The following is a 20,862-nucleotide window of genomic DNA, read 5'->3' on the forward strand; positions in this document are numbered from 1 at the left end:
TAACCCAGAAGAGTATATTTTTGTGGTCATAGACTATAACTTCTCAGGTGCAATAATGAAAAATTAAGTGATATCATTTTTAAAAATTAGTAAATGTGGTCTACCATCCGCGTCTGCCACCGTGTGGATCCCTCACGGACCCTGACCTACCCATCCTGACTAAGTCCTGTGGGAGATGCGCGAGCAGCTAAACCTTACGGAAGAGCCATCCCCGCTGCTGAAAACCCGGGAGTGCCCAGAGCTGAGAACTCTGGAGCCAGGGTGGGTGGCGGTCACCTACCCGCCAAACTTCCAGGACCCCCAGCAGTCCCGCCCACCACCCTTATCTGCCACTTTGTCAACTCTTTGGCCCAGACCATAGATCTGAAAATGCCTGACACCTCCTGAAGCAACAAAAAGCTTCATAAATTCTTAGGCAAGGACTTGCCAACATTGCTCTCAGATATAACAATGTTCACACGAATTTCTTTTCTAGATCTGTTGATAATGGTATTGCAACTTTGTCTCATCAATTTTAATCATAGATTTGTCTCAACAATTGCTGCTTTTTTCTATATTAAATTTTAAAATATAATAAAGGAGCTTACTACTATTAAAAATTCCTGTGACTTTAAAAAAAAGAAAGGACAATCTACAGACTGTGAAAGAAATATTTGAAATCATATATATGAAAAGGATCTTGAATTCAGGATATGTAAATAAATAAATAATAAAACAAATAATTCAAAATTGGGCAAAGGGTTTAAATAGACACTTTAAAAATTTTTTAAATTAAAAAAATTGTTTTGGTTGTTAGTTTATACCCGATGATGCTCAGGGGTTATTCCTGGCTCCGAGCTTAGAAATTAGTCCTGGCAGTGCTGAGGAACCATAGAGGATGCCAGGAATTGAACCTGGGTCAGCCATGTACTATTTCTCCAACCCCTTGAATAGACATTTCTTCAGTGAAGTTACTCAAATGGCCAATAAGAGCATAAAAGGATGTTCAACATCACTGGTTAGTAGAGGAAAAATGGAATTCAGACCAACAAAGACCACTTTCTATCCACTAACGTGGCTATAAAAAAAGAAAACTAGACAAGAGCAAAGGATGTGGAGAAACTGGAAATTTCAGTTGGAGGGTAAAATGGGGCAACCACTAAGAAAATATGGCAGTTCCTCAAAATGTTTAACAGGAGCATTCATAGGATCAAGCAGTTATGCCTCAGCATATATTATTGAAAAGAAATGCGAATATGGGGCTGGAGCGATAGCATAGCGGGTAGGGCATTTGTCTTGCACTCGGCCAACAAAAAAATGAGAATACACATAAATACAAGACATGGTAAAGCTAAGACAGTCATGTCTGCACTGCCGAGCTGAGTTTCACTGGGAGTGGCCATGGGCTCTGAGCACCGCTAGGTGCCTCCTCAAAAAACAGCAGGAACACAAATATTCACATTACTATTATTTCTAATAATCCAGAAGTAAAATAAATCAACTGTCCATCAAATGGTGAGTGGACAAACAAAAATGTGGCATAGTCAGTCAAACAATGGAGTACTATTTTTCATCAACAAAGCAGAATGAAATACTGATAGACTACAATATGGCTGAACCTCCAAGACATTTAGAATAGGAAAGCCAGTCATTGAAAAAAACACATAACATATGATTTTATGTATATGAAAAACACAGAACAAGAAAATCTATAAAGACAGAAAGTTAAATCATGACCATCTAGGGTTGATGAAGGGAGAAACGGCAATGGATACAAGTTTTCTATTTGGGGATGATGAAAAAAAATCTAAAGTTAAATTATAGTGGAGAATACCCAGCTTTGCAGATATAATGAAAACATTGGATTGTACATCTTAAATGTGTGAATTTTAAGGTATGTAAAATTTTACTCAATACAATTGAGATTTGAAAACTTAATTAAGATGACCTTACATGTAACCTGAGATTCCAGATCAAATCTAGGACAGAAAAAGGACATTGGTAAAAAAAAAAAGAACTAAAACCTGAATAATATCTATAGTAGTTGGAACAACTATAGTTAGTAGTGCTATACTAATGTAGTTGCAATAATGTTAATTTTTGAATTGTGCCAAGTTTTATGAGATGTTAATATTAGGGAACATTTGGGAATCTGGGGGGAAAACATAGAACTCCATATTGCCTTGGTCACTTTTCTGTTATTCCAAAATAGAAGCAAAGCCCAACCATGATTAGAACCATTTAACTACTTTTAGTGTACCTGATTCAGGGAGAGAACAAGAGAGAGAATGAGAATGAGTGAGAAGTTGCAAATAAGTAATTAGGAATGACAACAGGATAGAAGCTACAAAATAATGGTGATGCAATTATAATTGTAAGAACGATTAAGTACCAGTGCTGTGCAAGGCAGGTGTCTTCATTGTCACAGCCTGTCAGGGCTGTGGGCTTCAGGCGAATTCCCCAGTATGACAGAATTTAAGACAAGGAACAGGCTCCCCAGGGAGAGAGTTGCAACAGAATTCTCAGCAGGACACAACAGGATTCGTGTTCACTGTCAAGCAGAGAGGGCAGGACCTGGGTGAGGAGCTTGTCAGTGGGACACAAACAGGTGCCCTCGTGGGGGATCTGGATTTTAGTGCCTATGTTTGCGGCAGCTGCTGAGTAGCCGATTGCCTGGGAGTACTTGGGGCAGTTTTGGGGCGGGTGCAGCGAATGCTGAGAGTATCGCAGCCCCTCGGGCAGAGACACAGCCAGCCCCAGCTGCCCTCCTGTCCCGCCTCGCCAGAACAGGCCTCCAGGGCTAGAAAGACAGCACAGCAGGAGGTGCTTTCCTTGCACACTTCCGGCCTGGGTTTGATCCCTGGCACCTCAGAAGGTGCCCCAGCACCATCAGGAGGGATTCTCGAGCACAGAGCCAGGGTGGGACCTGAGCTCGGGCTGGTGGACCCTCCAAACCAAAAAGCAAAACTCAAAACACAATCCACCTCTTTCTAGGAAGCAAAGATCATTCTGATGGCAAAATCAGGGAAGTGCGGTAAGAAAAAGTCATAATTAAAGGGGAGTCTCACTTCGAAACGCAAGGACGCAAAAGTTCTAAACAAATGTTAGCAAATTGAATCCAGGAATTCTATTAAAAAGATATCATTATCAAGTTGGGTATATTTAGGAATGCAAAGATATTTAAAATTACTAATCTACTAGGAGAAAGCCATATGACCGTCTTGATTAACATATAAAAACTCAGCATTTTTTCATATTTCTGATTTACTTATTTAAAAATTGTATATCACAACATTTATTAAATAAAGACACCTTTGTGAGTAAGACCTCTTTGTCTGATATTTTATTTATCTGTGGTCTAGAGAAACTTCTGGTATTTTCAAAGTAAGCAACTTCATCCTAGCAGACATTACTAAGCCCACTTCCATATTCATAACTAGACTTTACTAAATTATGCCTAAGCATGAAAAACACGAGGAAAACTATAGAGTCCTCTTAGCACCTCCACTGACTTAGAAGCTGAGTGGTTGTGAAATTGAATATCATGGAACTATGAAGCAAAGCCACATGTTAAGATGTGGTATCAGTTCTTAACAAATAGAACTAATTTCTAAATTAGTTCTATCAAGAGAGCAGAATGTTTCTAAACTTTGATGCAGACCCGGGCTTCTCTGAAACCATCTTACTATGGTTTGTCTGTCACTGCCTCAGTCTGCTCAAGTAATTGCTCTTGGCTGCTGGCCACTGATGACCTTGAACTCCTGGTTTCCCATAAGCTTGCTGAAACTGCTGAAGGCTATTTACTCCTGGAGATACTCAATTAATCTCTGGGATGGGGGATTAGTGTGACCCACAAGAGCATCCCCCAAAATTTTAACTTCAGTGAGATAAAACCTTTTGTCTAATTTTTCTTTTCTGCTTGTGTTTGCTGGCATTTTGTCTAGTATTTCATTGAACCTTAAGAACAAGTTTGGAAGAAATATCACAAATGCTATGTTTTGATTTTTTAAGCAATGAACATGGTATGTCTTCAAAATTTTATCTCAGAAATACTTGGTGGTTTTCATTTTAGAGGCTTTGCCCATATCTTATTACATGCATTCTGGTTATCTTAGGAATTTTTTGCTATTTCAAATGGCACTGCTTTTATTTCCCTTCAAATTTCATTTTCTAATTGCTTTCTGCTAGATCATAGGAGTAAAATTAATTTTATATTGATCTCAACTTCTGACAATATACTAAACTCAGCTATTGGTGCTAGCGGTCTGTGCAGAACTCTAAGGACTTTCTTCGTATGTCATTTGCAAATGAAAGGTCTTATTTCTTTTTCAATCTGTGTGACTTCCCGGCCACCCCCCCCCTCCTTCTTTCCTTGCCTTCCTGTACTGGGTAGGATTTCAGCTTCAATAATGAAGAGTAGCAGTGAGAGCAGGCATCCTTACCCCAATTCTGGGCTTGGGTGAAAGGTGACTATATTATACTTTTAGGCATTATGCCAACTAATGACAGGATGGTTTTGTCTCATGAACTCCCAGACATGTCACCTGTGAACACTAATGCATATTTGGAAATAGGTGTTGATGGATGGAATCAAGTTAAGATGAGGCCATACTGATTTTGGGTAGGTCCCAAATTCAGTGACTGGTGTTCTTATAAAAAGAAAGGGATTTGGAGACAAAAGGAAGAGATGGCAGTATAAAGATAGAAACAGGGACCGGAATTATGCATTCACCAACAAGGCATAAACACCAAGTGTGTGGGCAACGTCAGGAAGCTAAGAAGTAGTAAGAAATAATTCTTCCCTAGAGCCTTCAAAGGGAGTTCAGCCCTGCCAGCACCTGATTGGTCGTCTAGCAACCAGAAACAGGACAAAATGAATTTCTGTTGTTTTAAGTCACTTAGTTTATGGTAATCTGCTATTTCCTGGGAAACTCAAAAGCCCAGTTTGTTGTTTTGCTTGTTTGTTTGGGTTACGGGCCGGCCATGCTCACTCAGAGGATACTACTGGCTGTGCACTCAGGAATCACCCTGGCAGTGCTTCAGGGACCATATGAGATGTGGAGCATCAAACTCAGGTCGGCCGACTGCAGGGAAAGCCCCTTCTCCACTGTACTATGGCTGTGGCCATCTCAAATGCCTAGTTTTATGGTGAAAGTACTTCATGAATTTTTGGTTTTGTTATTAAGTTATTCTATTCTAATATGAGAATTCTGTGACTGAAAAGTGTCATTGCTGGGGCCCAAGAGAGAGTAGAGCTTTGCACACGGACAGCCCAAGTTCAATCCCCTGAGACCCGAGAGGAGCCACCCTGGGGTCAGAGCTGGGAGTATAAAGTCCTGTGTACAGTCAGGTGTGGCTCGAAAACAAAAACAAGCAAATAGACAAAAACAACCCCCAAAACAAATCAGAAAGGGCGTATTTGGCAGAAAAATGGCTGGCCTGGTAGTCTCTGCAGTTTTTCCTTTTAAGGCAGTAAAAGCAACAGCACCATTCTGGGCGTCTCACCTTGTGTTGGACAGCATTTACCAAAATGGGTGACACCTTCCCCCACCCCAGGGCCGCTGGCATAATTTGGAGGTGCGGGAGGGGGTGGCATGCAGGCATCGCCTCAGTGCAAATAGGGGCACTTTGTGTTTTCCATTTGTTTGATTTAAAGAAAGAGTTCCAGGGGGCACGGAGTCGTTATTTTGTTTTCTGCAAAAGGCATGTTTGAACACATAACATGGAGAAGCCGAGAGCTGCGCATAGTAGGGACAATTTCTGGTATGATCCTTGTGACAATCTGTCACTTCCCCACTTGTTCTTGGGGACCATGTTCAGACTAGTGCTGGCAAGGATTTGGGATTTTCTAAGACTGAGAGTGAGAGGGGCCAGCGCTGCCCGCACACATGCCACCTTGGAACGCACGCCCCGTGGCACCTGCCAGCATGTGCCCTGAGACCACCAGCCCTGGCCAGCACCAACGTCAGTTGCGACTGGTTCTCGAAGCGCCGCTGGCGGGAGTCCACGGGGTGTGAACCATGGCTCTGTTGCTCGGCAATTTCACCCGGGCATGGAAAGCGCCGACATTTCATCTCCAAACTCACAGACGCACAAAGAAAGAACCTTTCAGCTCCTCCAGATGGCCAGCGGCCAACTCATGTGCAAAAACTCCCATGTTGCCTCAGTCTTTTCTGGCTTTCTCCTGCAAGATGCCTGTCAGCCGCTCCACATGGCTCCTTTTCCCGTTTCCCCTTTGTTTCAGTTGTGCTGGGCAAATCACTTGGTCTTATACGGTGTTTCTGTTTTCCCTGTGAGTCCCAAAAGACCTGGAGATTTCTGAGTTGAGTAATAAGGCTCTGGAGATGAGCAATTTCCGGGTGGGTCAAGAAATAATGGCTGACATGTGGGGAAAAACCAGTCTGAGAAAACAAAGGAAGTAGGGTGAGACTAAGTAAAATTAATGCTAGGGGCTGGAGAGCTAGCACAGGGACCATTCTCCTGCGGGGTTCATTCTCCGGCAGCTGAGCATGGCCGAGAGAAGCCCACAGCACTGCAGGGTGGCACTGGTGGTCCCAGGCAGTACAAACCCATGCAGCACATCTGCAGGCGCTGGCAAGGACTTTCCATCCCCATTGGCCGAGAATTGTTGGAAGGGGCTCCTGACCCCCCTTGAGCACTTCTTGAGACTCCCCTTTCCCCTGACATGTAAGTATCCTGCTGGGAGTTATAAATCAAATGTCCCTCTAAGTAGAGAGCAGAGGTTCCCCCCCCCCCCCACCATACAATGCTTTCTTGCTGTCTGTTTTTTGGGGGGGGGCACACCAGGTGGGACTTAGATTTACTCTTAGCGCTGTGCTCAGGTGAGATCACTGCTAGTGGGGCTTGAAATGGTGCCAGGGATCCAATCTGGACCAGCTGCACATAATGCATATGCCCTACTCGCTGTACATGCTCCCTCTATCCAACCCTCTATCCTTCTCTCTCTCCATATCTCCCTCCCTCTCTCCTTTTCTCTCCATCCCTCTCTCCTGTCCTCTCTCCCTCTCTCCCCTTTCCCCCTACTTCCTCTTTCTCCCTCTCTCTCCTTCTCTCCCTTTCTCTCTCTCCCTCTACCTCTCTCTCTCTCTCTCTCTCTCTCTCTGGCCCCTAAATATTTATTTATTTATTTATTTTTGGGTTTTGAGCCACACCTGGCAGTGTTCAGGGGTCTGCATTCCTGGATCTGCACTCAGGAGTTATTCCTGGTGGTGCTCAGGGCACGATATGGAATGCCAGGAACCAAAGCCGGATCAGCCACATGTGAGGCAAATGCCCTATCCACTGTACTCTCTCTCCAGCCCCCACAATGCTTTTTCTTTTTTTAAATTAATAGTTTATTTTTAATTAGTGAGTCAACGTGAGGGTACAGTTACAGATTTATACATTTTTGTGCTCATGTTTCTCCCTTACAAAGTTTGATAACTCATCCCTTCACCAGTGCCCATTCTCCACCACCAGTAAACCCAACATCCCTCCCCCCCTCCCCAGTCCCGTCTCCCCCCACCCCACACTGCCACTATGGCCACAATGCTTTTTTAAAGCTTGTTTGCAGAATACCTCCTCTGCCGTCTGAATATAACAAGCACCATGGTTATCCACGAGTGGTTGGGCAGTAAAGCACGGAAAAACTCAACCCCTCCCCCCCTTGCCTTCAGATGATCACTCCCAACTTGTTTTCCTATTGATAATATAAAAGGACTTTCAGAAACACACTTTGTTATATTTTTGATCATAATACTTTATTATAAAAAATAGTATTCAGAGAATTTGGTTGTATTTGGTTGTATAAGAATTGAAGCGATTGCTAAAAGTTTTTTGGTTTTGTGCTTAGGGATCACATGCAGAGGTGCTGGCAGAGGGTGTCAGATGATGCAGAGGTCAAACCCTGGGTCTCACACATGCTGCACAGCGTGTGCTACTTACTGATTCACATCCCTGACCCTCATCCAAATTTACATTTAAATTTTACTTTACTTTTGGTTTGGGGACCATGTACAGCAGAGCTGAAGAATCACTCCCAGTGGTGCGTGGAGGGGACTTTGGGTGTCAGAAATAAAACCTGGGTATCCCCATGCAAAACTTGTGACCCAGTCCTTTGAGCCATCTCTCCACACCCCAGGTTTGTTTTCATTTAATTGCCAAAACATTGAAAAAGTTATGATGATGGTATTATTACTAGACATTATCAACTTTCTATTATGAAAATGAGGTTGGTACTCATTTCTGCCACCCCTATGTTAATAGTTACATGATAAAGGTTTATACACTTTGCAATTGGTATCTCTAATATAACCATAATTCTTAGTTTGGTTTAGGTGCTTTATACAAATTCAGAGCTCATTATTTTTATTTTTTTATATCTTTTTAAAATTTTAATACATTTGTCCAGTTACTTGATTTTCAAAGACAGCATCTGTTTGTCTCTTGCTTTGTTTTCTCTTCCCCTTTTGTTGTTGCTGTGATGACTGAGGGTTGCATGCACTTGGTTGTGGCACCGAGGATCCCAAATGGTAATGCCGCTGGGGCTTTCCGGGGCCTGTTGGGTGATGCCGGGGACCCATCTGGGAAGCCCTGCTTGTGAACTAGCTCCTGGGCCGAGCTAGTTGATTTTTTTCTCCCATGGAACGGTTTCCCTAAGTTTCTGATGTTTAAAAGTCCTTGACATGACAGTCCTGCATGTTTTGGTGATGTGTAAGTGAGATAATTATGTACATTAATGTGATTTTTTGGTTTTTTGGTCTTTGAGCCACACCTGTCAATGCTCAGGGGTTACTCCTGGCTTTGCACTCAGAGATCACTCCTGGAGGTGCCTGGGGGACCACCTGAGATGCTGGTGATCAAACCCAGGTTGGCTGCATGGAAGGCAAGGGCCCTACTTGCTGTATGCTCAGACATCACTTCTTCCAGGCTCAAGGAACCCCATGGGGTGCCAGGGATCAAATCCAGGCGGCCCTGTGCAAGGCAAGCACCATGCTGTACTATTGCTCCCCCGACCGCACTGTCTGATCTCTTCAGCCCCAAATAAGTAATTTTTTCAAAAAAAGTGAGTTAAGGACCCAGGGTGGGTAGAATGAAGGAATCCTGGGTCCTGGGTAGGGGGACACTGACCCTGGTGGTGGGTTTGGAGTTGCAACACTGGATGTCTATTATCCAGACTTTCTGACTCACAGCAGTGGGGTGTCACAGCACAATAGGACAGCAGGTAAGGCATCTGCCTGGCATATTACCAATCTGGAATCAATCCCGGGCACCACATATAGTCCCCTGAGCATGGCCAGAATGATCCTTGACTGCAGAGTCAGGAGTAAGCCCTGAGCACTGCTGGATGTGACCTAAATCAATAAGTAAATAATCCATGGAGGTGGAATAAAAATGATGCACAATTTCAAATTTTAATCATACGTGATAAAAACACAAAAACAGGCAGTGGTATAATTGATATATAAAAGTCATTGTTATTTGGAGCCATAGCACAGCGGGCAGGGCCTTTGCCTTGCACACGGCCGACCCAAGTTTGATTCTGCCATCCCTCTTGGAGAGTCCGGCAAGCTACTGAGATTATCCCACCTGCATGGCAGAGCCTGGCAAGCTACCTGTGGCATATTTGATATGACAAAAACCGTAACAAGTCTCACAATGGAGACATTACCGGTGCCCACTCGAGCAAATTGATGAGCAACGGGACGACAGTGCTACAGTGCTACTCCATGTTATATAGCAATACTGTGCACTTTAATAGGGATGCTACGTTTGTCATTCATTTTTCTTACTCAAAACTTTGGAGACATTTCCCCATTATGTCCTGTCACTGAATGAAGGATTCTTCACCTGGAAATTTATTCTCCTCAGGGTTTCTTTTGGTGATCAGTCAAGTTTCCTAGAACATGGTGCACTCTTTCATTCTGAGTTTCATTTCTTTAAGGACAGCTTTTCCATGTTAAATCTCCTGATTGAACATGCTTCCTTTCTGGTGGGTCACCACTGGTGATACTTACATTAAAACTACATTAGTGCGTACATTAAAATACCTTTGTCCTGAGCCAGAGAGCATTCTTAGAGGGACTAAGGCACTTGCAGGAGATCAATCCGGGTTCAACCCATGGCAGAGCATAAGATCCCCTGAGACTGGAGCAATAGCACAGCAGGGAGGGCGCTTGCCTTGCACAAGGCTACTCCGGGTTCAATTTCTGGCATCCCATATGGTACCCCAAGTACTGCCAGGAGTGAGTCCTGAGTGCAATGCCAGAGTAGGCCCTGAGCATCACCAGGTATGGCTCCAAAATACAGAAAACAAAAACAAGCCACAGTACAAACACCAGCCTAAGTTCCTTGAGCACAGCCATGAGTGATCCCTGAGCACAGAGCCAGGAGTAAGTCCTGAGCACTGCTGGGTGTGGCTGAACTCCCCCACAACCCCTTGCCCTCCAAAATCCCCAACAAATAAAATTCCCATGGCTTTGCACAATGATAGTCTCAAGAATTACTTTTAAATTATTTATTGTAGTCCTCTCAAGCTTTTCATGACTCAGCGGCAAAGGCAGCTGCCTCGCAAGCACGAGGTTGTGAGCTGGATCTCTAGTTCCACCACACGCAGCAGGCAGGATCCTGGCCGCTGTACTGTTGGGATTCCTGCACTGCAGAGATTTCTACCTACTCTGCAGCCAGGTCTGTGCGAGAACTAAAGGAGTGTGACCGTCAGCAAGTACCACCATAAGCATGCGTGACCCTGTATTACTTCATTATTGCAACAACACTGACAAAGACCAGGAAGAGGGGAAAGCATGCTATTATGGCAAAGATGCTTCTTTACCTCTGCAATCTGCCTTTGGGGGAAAAAAAAATCTCACTGCTGCTTAATCAGCTCATATATACGCTCCTGATAGAATTCATGTTCAGTTCTCTTTGAGAGCACAATACACCAGTATGAACTTTTGTTTTTTGGGTTAACAATTCTTGCAAATTAATTTCATCTGTTTCTCCCTCCACCCACTTTGTAGGCTGTAACATATTTGACATTGTTGCCAGGTCATTTAATTTTCTCAAACTTATTGTGGGCAGCTACTTGGTCTAACTACTTGTTTTGACTTAGTGTTGGTGCATTCTTCTCGACATGCGCCCTATCTTACATGACAACTTCTGCTGCTTGCCTGTATATTTTCCCACCTGGTTCCATATTTTCATGGGTGAGATTCAAAACATTTAATTATTGTATTACAGCACGAACAAAGAGAACAGAGATGGGCTGAGGCCTGCAATCAAGACCTGAAGTTCCCTTGTGGGCTACAATCAGCGGTTCCCAAACTTACTGGCCTACCTCCCTCTTTGAAAAAAAATTACACAGGAGCCAGAATGGTAGCACAGCATTGAGGCACTTGCCTTGCATGCCGCCAACCCAGCTTTTATCCCAGGTATCCCATCTGGTCCCCTGAGCACCACCAGGGGTGATCCTTGGGCACAGAGCCAAGGATATTTATTTTTTTATTATATTTATTACCCCGCCTAAGCACTACTGGGAAATAAAATAACACAATAAATAAAAATAGTACAATAAATAAAATTACTCAGCCCTCCAGGAAAATAATCTTTTCTTGATCCTCAAGTACCACTAAAGGCAGAGCTGAAGGACACAACTTGGCAACTTTGGTAAAACTCTCATATGAGGACTCAACTTCTTGAGGCCTGGAAAAGGCAGGAGGCAGAGAACTGGTCCTTACAGACCCATCGCTGGTAGGACTGATGTGGATAGTGTAACACCAGTACAGAAGCGCTTGGAGAGATCTGTGGAGAATGGCCCACAGATAAGCCAAGTCCGAGAGACTGATTCTATATCTACTATGTACAGATTGGACAGCTCCTAGTAAGCTGGTGGCTCTTTCACGGAGGGCCCTTTCAATGGAGAGAATTATGACGAGTGAAATGAGCCTGAAGGAGAGGGACACACGTAGAATGCACTTGTTTGTGGGATAGTTAAAAAAATACTATGAGATTAATATCCAAGGACAGTGAAAACAAGGTCAGAAAAAGTGGTCCACACTTGGAAGCCTGCCTCTAGGGTGGTGGGGTTCCTTCACCAGTTTGGATATTGGGACATATGATTGAAACCCAAATGATCAACTTTGTAACTTATGTACCTCACGGTGATTCAATTAAAATTTTTTTTCTAAAAATTAAAAAAAAAACCCAAAATATATACTTCGGGTTTTAAGATTTTTCCACAGTCAGTGTGAAACAGGGCATGTGTGTTTGTCGCTGTGACTGTTCCAAGCGATGGAAGCAGTGTAAGCCGAAATGGCGAACTCCTATTGTGAAGCCGCAGGTTTCTCCAAGGGGGAGGCACATAGGGGAAGCAGCAGAGGGCCCTGCTCGTGCTGACAGCTGTGGTGCCTCAGCCCTGCTTCTGAGTGTGCCTCTCACTGCCCACCAGCTCTCCTTCCTCTCCCGTGTGCCACGCTGCCTCACTCTTCAAGACTCCTCTGCCTAAGCACCCACCACCCACTGCATGGTTTTCCCTCCTTCAGTCCTCCTGCTCCCAATTTTAAGGGATCCCAGTTCATGGTTTTAGCAGATGCATGGAAAGCAGGTCAGAGAGTCAACAAGTGGAATACTTCCATGAGAAAGGGGCGTGGACAAGGTAGCACCTGGATACCAGAGACATATTTACGTATCCACAGTACTTAAAATCCACCAACAAGTGCACTTGAGAAAATTCAAGTTCAACCCTACTTTGTCATTAAGTTATTTAAGTAAAAAAGGATGAGTGAGTGACCATGCCCACAGACAAGCTAAAACGTGCTCAGCAAATTCATCTATTCTGTTTGTGGTTCCTCTGAAAATGGAATTAAACTAAAGAATATGGTTGCTTGTGAAAGGGGCTAGTTTTTAGAGTGCTTTGAACACCCATGGCAATGCTATTTCAGAAGGCATCTGATATTTCAAAATTACTCTTTTTGGGGGGCTTAGGCTTATAGTTTTATAAAAACATGAGAACATTTGTGTGACTCATGGTACATTAGTGTGGGTCTGTATCTATTCCTCAATAATAGACTGGTCCTGGCCTTCTCGATTGATCCTGGGCTTCTCAATTGATTAGGAGGGTTAAATGCTCGATTATCTGTAAATAGCATTGAATGATACCTGGTTAATAGTATGTGTTTTGTTACTGGCATATTCAATTAAGCACAAATACAGCAAATATTTAGGACAAGCATATGACAGAATCCTTTAAAAATAAGTTTATTATAACGAATGAATATAAAATCTGACAGATGTTTTAAAACATTTTTTGAGAAAAAAGTAAAATCCTCCTTTGTTCCCCTTTCCCACAAGACAAAGAGTAAGAACTTGGAAGCATTTTACATAAAACCTAAACATGAAATTTTCATTCATCAGTTGGTCCTAAAAGGCCCTAATCATTATATTCTTAATGACCCAGGAAAATGGAAACAGCAACAAACTACTTGACACTTGCTTTCTACTGTCATAATGCTCCTTCAAAACTGATAAAAGATAAGAACAGGTAACAAGGGACCATGTGTGACAAAGTCAAAGTGCCTGGGTTTATGGAACTACAAACGTCTAAGAATACTGAAGGTGAAATTAAATACTAGCTTAAAAAATTAATCTAAAGAAATCTATGTACATTGTAGCCTTTGGCATCTGGTCTAATATGTTTCTTCTTTAAAGAGATCATTTTGTCCAATCTCTAACTCAGATTCAGTCCACTTGAACACATGTCTCATCTGACACAGATTGTCCACAGCCAATTTCACATGAGGTAGTTGGGCTGTTTGCTGACATTCTAGGAACTGTCATGACTCAGGGGTGCTCATACATGAAACATGCATGAGACTGGCTCAACAACCTTCTAGGAAGCCACAGGACTACTTTGAGGTCACCCTTCTTGTCACTAGTGACCCCACATGCACTTATAAATAGACACAAACAGGAGTCTGTGCGGATGAGATCAGCTTTGCAAGAAGTACCTATGATCCCAGAGCGGTTTCTATTTATAAAGTACAGGGAAGAAATACTGACCATACTTCCAAATACAGGTGCAATAGAAGGCATGTGCTTCAAACACACAGAATCTCTTCCTGTGCCTCACATAGATCAGCTAAAAACACCTGTTTGCTTAGAAAGGGGAGTGATTTTTAAAAGGGTAACCAAAGACTTATGGAAACATTTGCATTGCAGGGTTGTAGTGACAAGTGATCTTTTTCTCTCTTAACAAAGGGCGAAACAGAGACAGTGAGGGCAAAGATCTAATACATGTGGAAACTGTCTCTTCAATGATCGCCTAATCATGCCCTGGACACAGCAGTGCAATGAGCAATCATGTAGAGGGTCTCTGCACACAGGCTGCTGACAGACTGGGGTGGGAACGGGGGTGAGCTACCAAGACGGGCTAGTGAAGAGCATGTCCAAGGGATGGCTGAAAGGATCCCTAACAATCTGTCAGAGAAAAGCTGTCTTCAAACCGGTCCACAGCTAGTGGGCTTCTTTATGTCATACTATGAACCCCTGAGGAAGCAGCTGCAGATTACAAAGGGACATCCAGAAGCAGAGCGGATTTCTAAATAACACACTCGATGCACACAATGATGTCTCTACGGCCCGGGCCTGATTCCAAAGAACACCTGAAGCCAGGTGCTCTGACACCAAACAAATCAGCTCAGCTAACAGAAATATATCTTACTTATAAATTCTACATCTAGAAATGCACAAAAACACACATACAAAGTCGATGGCTCAACTTAAAACAGAAAACCGAGATGCTGGAGAGAGAGCACTGGATTACGGTGCATGCCTTGCATGTGGCTGATCCCAGTCTAATCCCAAGCACAGTAGGGAGTAGGGAGGGAGCACCACGGGTTTGGCTCTGGAGGCCACAAGTACCGTCATGGTGGCCCAATGGCCCCGAGGGGTGATTCCAGCACTGAGCATCTTCAAGCCCTTGCATTGAACTGGGCTTAATTGGCTGAGAATGGCCAGATGGGGCTCCACAGCCCCTGGAGCAACACTGGGGAGACCTCTCCCCACAAGAAGGAGCAAAGACATGATGGTAAGGACGTTGAGCTGTCACACTTATGACCAAGGTCAGAAACAACTGATTTTAATCCATGATTCAGATCTGTGCCACTGTGTAGCCAACTTCTTGCAGAACGTGGCAGTTTGTAGGAAACCAAATGAAACAGATTTCTTCTAGATAATTTTAAAATGCCCACATCATCTTGTATTGCTCATAACCCCGACTCTCTCTGCTGCTTCAAATGACATTTATACACAGATATGGTTTTCACCACTGGATTACAGATCCTTAGTAAGATATGTGCTACTTCAGCCCCACTGAAGTAAATAAGAATTTACTTCAAATTTTAAAAAGTATACTTTATTTGTTGGTAACTTGATGCTTCTTGATTATGCCTTTTGGATACACACACCTATGCAATGAAGCCCAAGAGAACCACATACAATATGCGTGGCGCTCATGAAGCCAAAGCTCCTTCCTTAACCCCACCCAGCACGGAGGCAGGGCCAAGTGATGGAATCCAGGTTCCTGCACCGCAGAACAGGATACCTGGAAGCTTCATGCACAGAGTGACACACAAATAAGGATGACAAAGTCAATTTCCTGGGGAGATTCCAAGCGATCTGCTTCCGGAACTCTGCAGGGGCTGGAGCGATAGCACAGTGGTTAGGGGCTTGCCTTGCATGCAGCCGACCCTGGCTCTATCCCCAGCATCCCGTCTGGTCCCCGAAGCACCACCAGGAGTAACTCCTGAGTGCAGAGCCAGGAGCAACCCCTGAGCATCGCCAATTGTGACCTAGAAACTAAAAATAAAATAAAACAAAAAAGAACTCTGTGCAATGCTAGATCAAAAGATGATGGACAAATCCCTGCCTCATGGTCACCAGTGGGTTTTGTCTCCAAGGGGTGAAAGGCATCACCCCAACTTACCATTTTATCACCAGGATCAGTGATAGTGAATATGTATTAGCTTGTACTAATACCTAGAAGACAGGCTGCTTCCTTTTCCTTCTAGGTTTTCTTGGAAGAATTCTCTAGATAAGGAGCCCTAGGAATGCTTTAAAAGAAGGTGCCCCACTCTCTCAACAGGTCCCATCTGGTGTCTACCTTTGCTTACTGGAGAGCAGAGAAAGCTCCGGTATCGCAAGAAGTCTAGGAGTGTTATAGAGAGAGCTTTACAGTAAGTTTAAATTAGCACAAATCACAACTTCAAGACAGGAGCGACTATGGTAGATGCGGCTGGAAGTTCCGACTACGCCATGTGTATCAGGGCAAACTGACTTTACTGCTTCTTGTTCATTTCCATTTCTAGTCATTTTTATTGAGGGGCCTTCAGAGCTTTACACATCCTAGATTCGAGGAACCGGGCTATCAAAAACCATGACCCCTCTCTGCAGTGCTGGGAAAGAGGCGAGTAGCAAATATCGTCCAAAGTACCCAGCTGACCTGGGTTTCCAGTGATAGTCCCATACAGTCAACACTTCTGCCACGGGAAACCCAGTCGCCACACTAGGGTGCTTCCCCCCCGCCCCCCGCCCCAGTGGCTTCTGTGTGTGGATTTGGAGTCTTGGAAACCTGATGGTGTGCCCACACCAGAGGGGACAGACGGCCAGCAGCAGCAGCTGTGAGGCTCAGGCTTCACACACACATTCCTGCTTGCATCCCTTTCCCAACCAAACAGCGTTAGTCCAAGTCGGCGGCTTTTCTTTTCCCTTGCAGAAGGTTATGTCAAGGGCCAGAACGGAAGTGATTGTGTGATGTTCACACACACAAAGAGGCAGGACCACACCGGGCCGCATGGGAATGGGGGACACACACACTGGGGCAGCTGCTTTTTACAGAAATGATGTCCTTTCAGTATCCTCTCTAGGCATCTGGTCTTTAAGTACCCAGAAGGCCGTAAGTGAACCGGTCCCGGTTTCACAAATATGAATGAAATAAATACCTATTTGATTAAAGACAGCAGAAGGATGAAATCAATATTCTTCCTGCTTCAACTGCTTAGCCCCAGGAGAGGGGTTTACCCTACCAAGGGGCTAGGCAGTCAGCCTCACAGCATTGCCTGGGTCCCACCAAAACCCTGACCTTCTGCCCTGGAACTTCCCTTCTGGCTGCTAGAAGGAAGTGGCCTCAAGTGGCGGTGGTGGTGGTGAGGAGCTTGTGGGATACTTGTGGCTTTCAGGACACGGACCCAAGGCACTGCTTTATGAATGATTTAAAGCTTGTTTGACATGATCCTGAGGGTTTTGCAATTAACCTGGAGCTGCTTTCAGCTTCCTCTGAACCACTGGTGACTAAGCCGAGTTGGCTCAGAGACCTCTCAGGACCCTGGTCCCTGCATACAACGCCAGGGTCCACCGGCTGCCTCCTGATGCTGATTCAACCAAGGAAGCTGTGGGTCAAGGTGCTCGGCATCTCACTCTCCCTTTAACCATTTATTTAAGTCATAGCCTCGGGGGGGCTGGAATGATAGCACAGCGGGTAGGGCATTTGCCTTGCATGCGGCCTACCCAGGTTCGAATCCCAGCACCCCATATGGTCCCCTGAGCACCGACAGGAATGATTCCTGAGTGCAGAGCCAGGAGTAACCCCTGTGCATCGCCGGGTGTGACCCCCCCCAAAAAAAATCATAGCCTCTTCCTCCTGGGGGGGGGGGCGGGGAAGGCTTGAGACTAGGAATCTTGGAAACTCTTGTTCAATCTAGTGCTCCTTCAACCCTGTCTGCATAAGATTCACTTGGGATCTCTGTGCATATACAGAGGAATGCAGGGCTTTACCCCCTGCTTCTGGTTCTTCAGTGAGAGTGAGGCCTGGGAATCTGCTTTTCAGAACAAGCATCCCGTGTGACTTACAGGCCCAGGTGATTCAGTCACACTTAGAAATGACCTGCCTCTTCTGCTAGGTGGCTGTGCGACTGGGGAAATTTCTCAACCTCTAAACCAGTGTTTCTAAACCAGGAACTGAAATGGGCCTGCAGGATATTCCAAGGGGGGCACAGGTGAAAACTGGGGGAGGCAGGGGCTGGGGAGGTACACAGGAAGGACATAAGGTGGGAAGGGCATCGTGGTAGGGAAAAGATTAAGGAACACTGCACCAAACCTCACTTCTGATCCTGGGGAAACGTCCTGAATGTCGTGGGTCTGATACGATATCCAACTGAGCTCATACATGGACGCATGGAGAGGGGCACCTCAGATCTGTCTCACCTCTCCCCCAGGGCCCTCTAAGTGGGGTCAGAGCATCTCTGCAGAGTCACATTCTCCCCACAGTTACGTAAACAGGGATGACACCTTTTACTGATGTCTCTGTTGCCCACACCATGTGTGAAGATCACCCCAGTACCCCAACAACTGGACTGCCTGAGCTCTTTTTGCCCACAGGCCATAGACATGGGGATTCCTGAAAGAATGTTTGAGAATAGCCAACTCTACATTTCAACTGTTCAACTAAGGGGTCTAGCACCCTTCAAATTTTGAGTCGACTCTATGTAGGCTGAGTAATAGAAGCAGAATTTGCTTATTTGCAGCTTGGGTTTGAATGATCTGCTAAAATTAAAAGCTAAGAAACCAAAACAAACACCAACGAGTTCATTTGTCAAGTCTGCTCTCAGCTTGCTATCCCAGCCTACAAGTAGCTATGATCTGGTTTCCAGGAGGCCCTTTCAACTGAAATTTATAGCACCTTGATTTTTAAACACACAAAACGCATATGCATTAAAAAATTAAATATGAAAGCAGTAGGTCTTGCCTCCTCTTTATGCCCTCTTTAGCCCGGAGAGGGCTGCTGCTGGAAACCAAGCAGGCAACGAGCCACGCAAGGGCAAATTGGGTTCCCTGAAGTTGGAAGGCGGGACTGGCTGCAGGTGTCACACCACCTCGTCCGACTCGAGTCCGTGGACCTCATACAAAGTGTCCAGGATTGCCAGCTGCTTTTCCATGGCGGGGAGATAAAGGCTGAGGTCCTTCTGCATCCCAGCACTGAAAGCTTCTTTCTGGTGGTCCCCTTCCTTTATGGTCAGCGCGGCCACAAAATCTTCATAGGATGGAGCTGCCCTCAGAGCTAACTGCAAGAATTGTCAGGGAGAATGTGTGTTACACTCCATTACTGCCCACGTGTGCATGGGTGTGTGTACGCGTGTGCGCACGCACACACACACATGCACACATACACATGCACACACACATACACACGCACACACGTACAAACACACATGCGTACAAACACAGAATTGAGGACAGTAGGAGGGAGAAGCAGAAACACATCTTTTCCGATAGATGCTGAAATTATGCTCCAAGCACCAAATCATTTCAAAGGTACAGTGGCATGTGTATACATGGGCCAAGAGAGTCTGAGAAAATTTCCCTTTTGTTCACGGGCACAGTGGTAGGGCGTTTGCCCTGCATTCGGCCAACCCGTGTTCCTCCGCCCCTCTCGGAGAGCCCAGCAAGCTACCGAGAGTATTGCACCCGCACGGTAGAGCCTAGCAAGCTACCCGTGGTGTATTCGATATGCCAAAAACAGTAACAATAAGTCTCACAATGAAACGTTACTGGTGCCCGCTCGAGCAAATCGATAAGCAACAGGATGACTGTGACTGTGACTGTGACCCACAAAGTAAGTGTTGATTTCATGTAAGTCTCTGTGGAAACATTTCGCACAAAGTGAAAATTGACAACTAAGGGGCAGAGAGACAGAACAGTGGGTAGGGCACTTAATTCACATGCAGTCTACCCAGGTTTGATCCTGGTGCCCTGAGCCCACCAGGAGTGACCCTGAGCACAGAGGCAGTAATGAGCCTGAGCTTATTCCACACTGCCGTTGTGGCCTAAAATCCAAAATAACCAAAACAAAGAAACAAACAAAAACGATGACTAAAGCTAAGAAAGCAACAGGCTCGAGAAACAGACCCTCTGCTCCTGAAGACTATGATCCAAGAGGTCTTCTAACCCATTTTGGCACCCAGAGCGGCTTCTTACAGAAATGCACCTGGACTGTGAGCTGTACTACGACTATGTGCCTCCTAGGGAGGGATTTTCCCTCTCCACCCTGTTTTTCTGCGCAGAAAATGGTGACGGCGGCATCAGCCAGTTGGTGAGAGCCACCCCCTAAGCCTTCCGCCCAGAGGTAGGAACTTTGCAATGTTGTGGCTCATAGGCAATCATGTCAAGGGGGCGGTACCGGCACGCCCTCGGCCCAGATAAGATCCGGAGCTGCTGCTCACGAAACAGACCCTCTGCTCCTAAAGATTATGATCCAAGAGGTCTTCTAACCCATTTTGGCACCCAGAGAAGCTTCTTACAGAAATGCATCTAGACTGTGAACTGAACTAAAACATCAGAAAACCAAAACTGCTCGGCCGCTGTCATGGCTGTGCGAGCTCATAGAATCTTCATTCTCAGCAATGAAAGGAAATTATTAAATGATGCCTTTTCAGCAGGCCTGATTGTTGGGGGGAAATTCCAAACAGTAATAGTGAGTTCTCTATTGAAATATTGAATGTATTCAAAGTATAGAGAATAAAATGAAGATCATTAGCTACTTAGGTGGGGGTTGGGTGGGGGGGTATTGGGGTTCTTGGTGGTGGAACATGTGCACTGGTGAAGGGATGAGGTTTCAATCATTATATGACTGAGACTTATACCTGAAAGCTTTGTATTTTTTTCATGGTGATTCAACATAATAAAATTAAAAAAAAAAAGCAACAAAGAGCAGTAAACATTTCTGTAACTACCAATGTCCTGGAAGAAATGGCCACAGGAGTTGAACTGGCAGCCCCTTGAGTGCGGGAAGCGGGAGGCCAGGGACTGCTTTTTGTGGTTCTACTCCTTCTGATT

At 44.9% G+C, this 20,862-nt stretch overlaps 1 protein-coding gene across 1 annotated transcript in view; it reads right to left on the reverse strand.

Moving 5' to 3' along the window:
- Positions 1–13,217: 13,217 nt before the first annotated feature.
- Positions 13,218–20,862, reverse strand: part of PLEKHA8 (pleckstrin homology domain containing A8) — an 81,578-nt gene continuing 73,933 nt past the window's right edge. The window contains exon 14 of the mRNA XM_055139735.1: positions 13,218–19,091. Within this exon, the coding sequence (XP_054995710.1) occupies positions 18,894–19,091 (198 nt within the window). The 3' untranslated portion in view covers positions 13,218–18,893. The remainder of the gene's footprint in view (positions 19,092–20,862) is intronic.

The sequence above is a fragment of the Sorex araneus genome, chromosome 1, assembly GCF_027595985.1.
Source record: "Sorex araneus isolate mSorAra2 chromosome 1, mSorAra2.pri, whole genome shotgun sequence".
NCBI classification, from domain to species: domain Eukaryota; kingdom Metazoa; phylum Chordata; class Mammalia; order Eulipotyphla; family Soricidae; genus Sorex; species Sorex araneus.